This window comes from Suricata suricatta, chromosome 3, assembly GCF_006229205.1.
Source record: "Suricata suricatta isolate VVHF042 chromosome 3, meerkat_22Aug2017_6uvM2_HiC, whole genome shotgun sequence".
Lineage (NCBI taxonomy): Eukaryota > Metazoa > Chordata > Mammalia > Carnivora > Herpestidae > Suricata > Suricata suricatta.
The window spans coordinates 138,431,066-138,433,720 of NC_043702.1; the positions used below are offsets into that span (position 1 = coordinate 138,431,066).

Consider the following 2,655-nt stretch of genomic DNA (forward strand, 5'->3'; position numbering starts at 1 on the left):
CCTCAGGAGCAAGCCAGACAGGCCTTGAGGCAAGATGAAGCACTCCTTTGGCTCTAAGCAGGAGTGTGAGGTGGGGGCTGCCCTTGACCAGACTCCGGGGTCTGGGGGGGAGGTGGGGTCGGCAGCCCTGCTGATCTCACAGAATCCACTGTGAGGTCACTACCGGGCTGCAGGACCTAAATATTCAGACAGAACACATCTGTTCTCAAATTATATGGTTGTTTATTTAAACGTTTGTGAGGAAAGCCCTCCTAATGGGATTCGAAGGTCTCCATGTCATCAGTTGTCCGACTTCCTGCACTTCCCAGGCCCTGGCAGTTCTCCGAGGCCTGGATCATGGCCCCATCCCGGTCCTGTCCACGGGTTTCATGAGCACATCCACGTCTCTGCTGCGTGGTCCTGGTAGTAGGGTTAGATTTGACGTTCCTGAGGAACAAGTGTATCTTGCCCAGCTTCTTGGCCAACCCGGAGCCGCCTGTGGAGCTCAGCCCAGGTTTGTGGGATGCCCTGGAATCCTTGGGGTGGGGCGCGCGGCTGCCACCCCCATGGCTGTCGAGGGACTGGTCCTTGTCCTCCCTCGTGGGCTCTCTGGCCGGCTGGGAACCGAATAGCGGTTTACTGGTTGCTCTTGTCACCCCCGCCTCGTGGTGGCTGTCGGCTGAGCTGCCTGGACTGGAGCCGGGGAAGGTTGGCTCCTTGTGCGCTTCCTGAGCTCCCGCCGGCCCTCGCGGGACTGCTTTCCCGCCTGCTCCGCCGCCGCGCCTGCGCTCTCCGCTCTCCCTCCGCGCGTTACCCGCCACAGTTTTGCGGGCGCGCTCTGTTCCTGTGAACTTCACAGTCCTGCTGGCCCCCCTGGGGAGGCTGGTGAGCAAGTCGGAAGTAAACCTGGGGTTCTTCTCCGCACCTGCCACGGCAACGTTCCTGCTCTGCGGGGACAGATTGGCGGTGCCCGCCATGGTTCCACTTCCTCCGGGCCCCTTGGTTGCTGCACCTGCTAAGGCCATGCCTACCTGATCGGGCACGGCTGACTTGGTTACGGCCAGGCTCAAAGCACCTGCCACGGTGCCCTCTGCGATCCCTGCTGCGTACCCCGAGGCCGTACCCCGCAGCCGTCCCTCCTATCACCACCGCTGTCGCCCCGGCCACCTCCCCCGCTGCCGCCGCCACTGCCAGCTCTAGGTGTGACCCTGCCGCCGACTCCCCGTTGAGCTCTACAAGTTTGGGCTTGGCTGCGGCTACACCGGGTTTGTGGGAGTCCTAACGGGTCCCCTCCCCACCTGCAAACGCTGCAGAGTTGGCCTCATCCTCGTCGAACGTCTCGAACATCTCGTCGATGAATCTGATGCTGACCTCGTTCGGATCCCACTGTACTTGGCAATCTTCCTCCGATGGACTCCTCCTGTCCTTCTCCTCAAACATAGACAACCAAAGTATGTCCGTTCCCTGGGTCGGGACGATGTAGGTGCCGCTGCAGGTAGGCCAAGGGTGGTCGCAGGAGGTCAACGAGCTCTTCCCATTAGGCGAACAGGTCTTCCGGCGCGTCCTGCATAGTTGCAAGTAGCACTTCCTGCCAGTCGTGACCTTCAGGCGCAGCTGTTGATTCTGGTGGTCGTGAATCGAGATCCTCACAAACTTCAAGGGGATGAGCCTGGTGAGCTCTAAGGTCTTCCTAGCCTTGCAGCCTTTTCCCTTGGTGGCCTGGCCGCACCCGCCATGCTCGTCACAGTGGGCTGCCGGTAGGGCCAGCAGCATGACGGGAGGATGGGGCTGGTGGTCGCGATGCCCACTGTCAACACTCACCCGTTTGTGCACATCGATGATTTCACCACGTTTATTAATCTGTATGAAGTCACTCTCAAATACAGGCGCGGGCTTGAAGATGTCATATTCCCCTCCCTCCTATAGTTGTCGCGGTAGTTTGCCCACGGGGAGGTTGAACATGCTCCCTCCTACGGCTCGGGTGTGGGCTGTGTGGTAGGTGTGGGCTGTGTGGTATGGCAGCAGAGACCCTGGGTTCATGACTCTTACCACCAGAGGCAGTGCTGGCAAGGCCGGTCCCTGGATCTTCTCTGGCACCCCAGCGCTCCTGTATCACAGGGGTGGCTCTGTGGCAGATGTCCCAACCCCTACCCCACGGGGCACCCTTCTTTGCCTCTGAGCCTCCCAGACACAGGAGCGAGGGTGGGAACTCAGAGGATTACTTACAGAGGAGGTGCTGTGGGGTATCTGGATCCTAGACTGAAATTGAAGCTAAACTGAAACTCCTTCCTTCTCCACTTCACCTCTGCGCGGAAGTTGTACCTTCCCGACAAGCTCTGGACGAAGTAGTCCTGGTGAGAGAACTGAAGAGCTCTCGGCCTAAGCCCCCGCTGCAGCCCTGTTTATCCTCTGCTGCCCCTTTGTGACCTGTCACTGTCACAGACCCCCTTGTTCTCATCCCCCAGGCCCTCAGGGCCTCCCCAAACACCCCCATTGCCCCCACAGAGGACAGGCCCACCCTGCCAGGGACTCAGGTGGGTATCAAAATAAAAGTTTCTTCAAATGGGAACATTTTGTGTGGGGACTTTTTTAAAAAATCCTCCCGAAATTCAAAAGATTTAGCAACTGGACAAAACTCTAGGAATGGAAAGTGATGGGATACACTGGAGCCATTTG

The 2,655-nt window shown here is 58.9% G+C and overlaps 1 protein-coding gene across 1 annotated transcript; it reads right to left on the reverse strand.

The window, feature by feature from the left end:
- Window positions 1-202: 202 nt before the first annotated feature.
- FAM71A (family with sequence similarity 71 member A) lies at window positions 203-2,400 on the reverse strand. Its single transcript, XM_029935315.1, is given in 9 exon segments — window positions 203-701; window positions 704-776; window positions 778-1,091; window positions 1,093-1,479; window positions 1,481-1,545; window positions 1,548-1,754; window positions 1,757-1,797; window positions 1,799-2,086; window positions 2,206-2,400. Coding segments are annotated over 8 exon segments (1,758 nt in total). The 5' UTR covers window positions 2,020-2,086; window positions 2,206-2,400; the 3' UTR covers window positions 203-251.
- Between the last annotated feature and the right edge of the window lie 255 nt (window positions 2,401-2,655).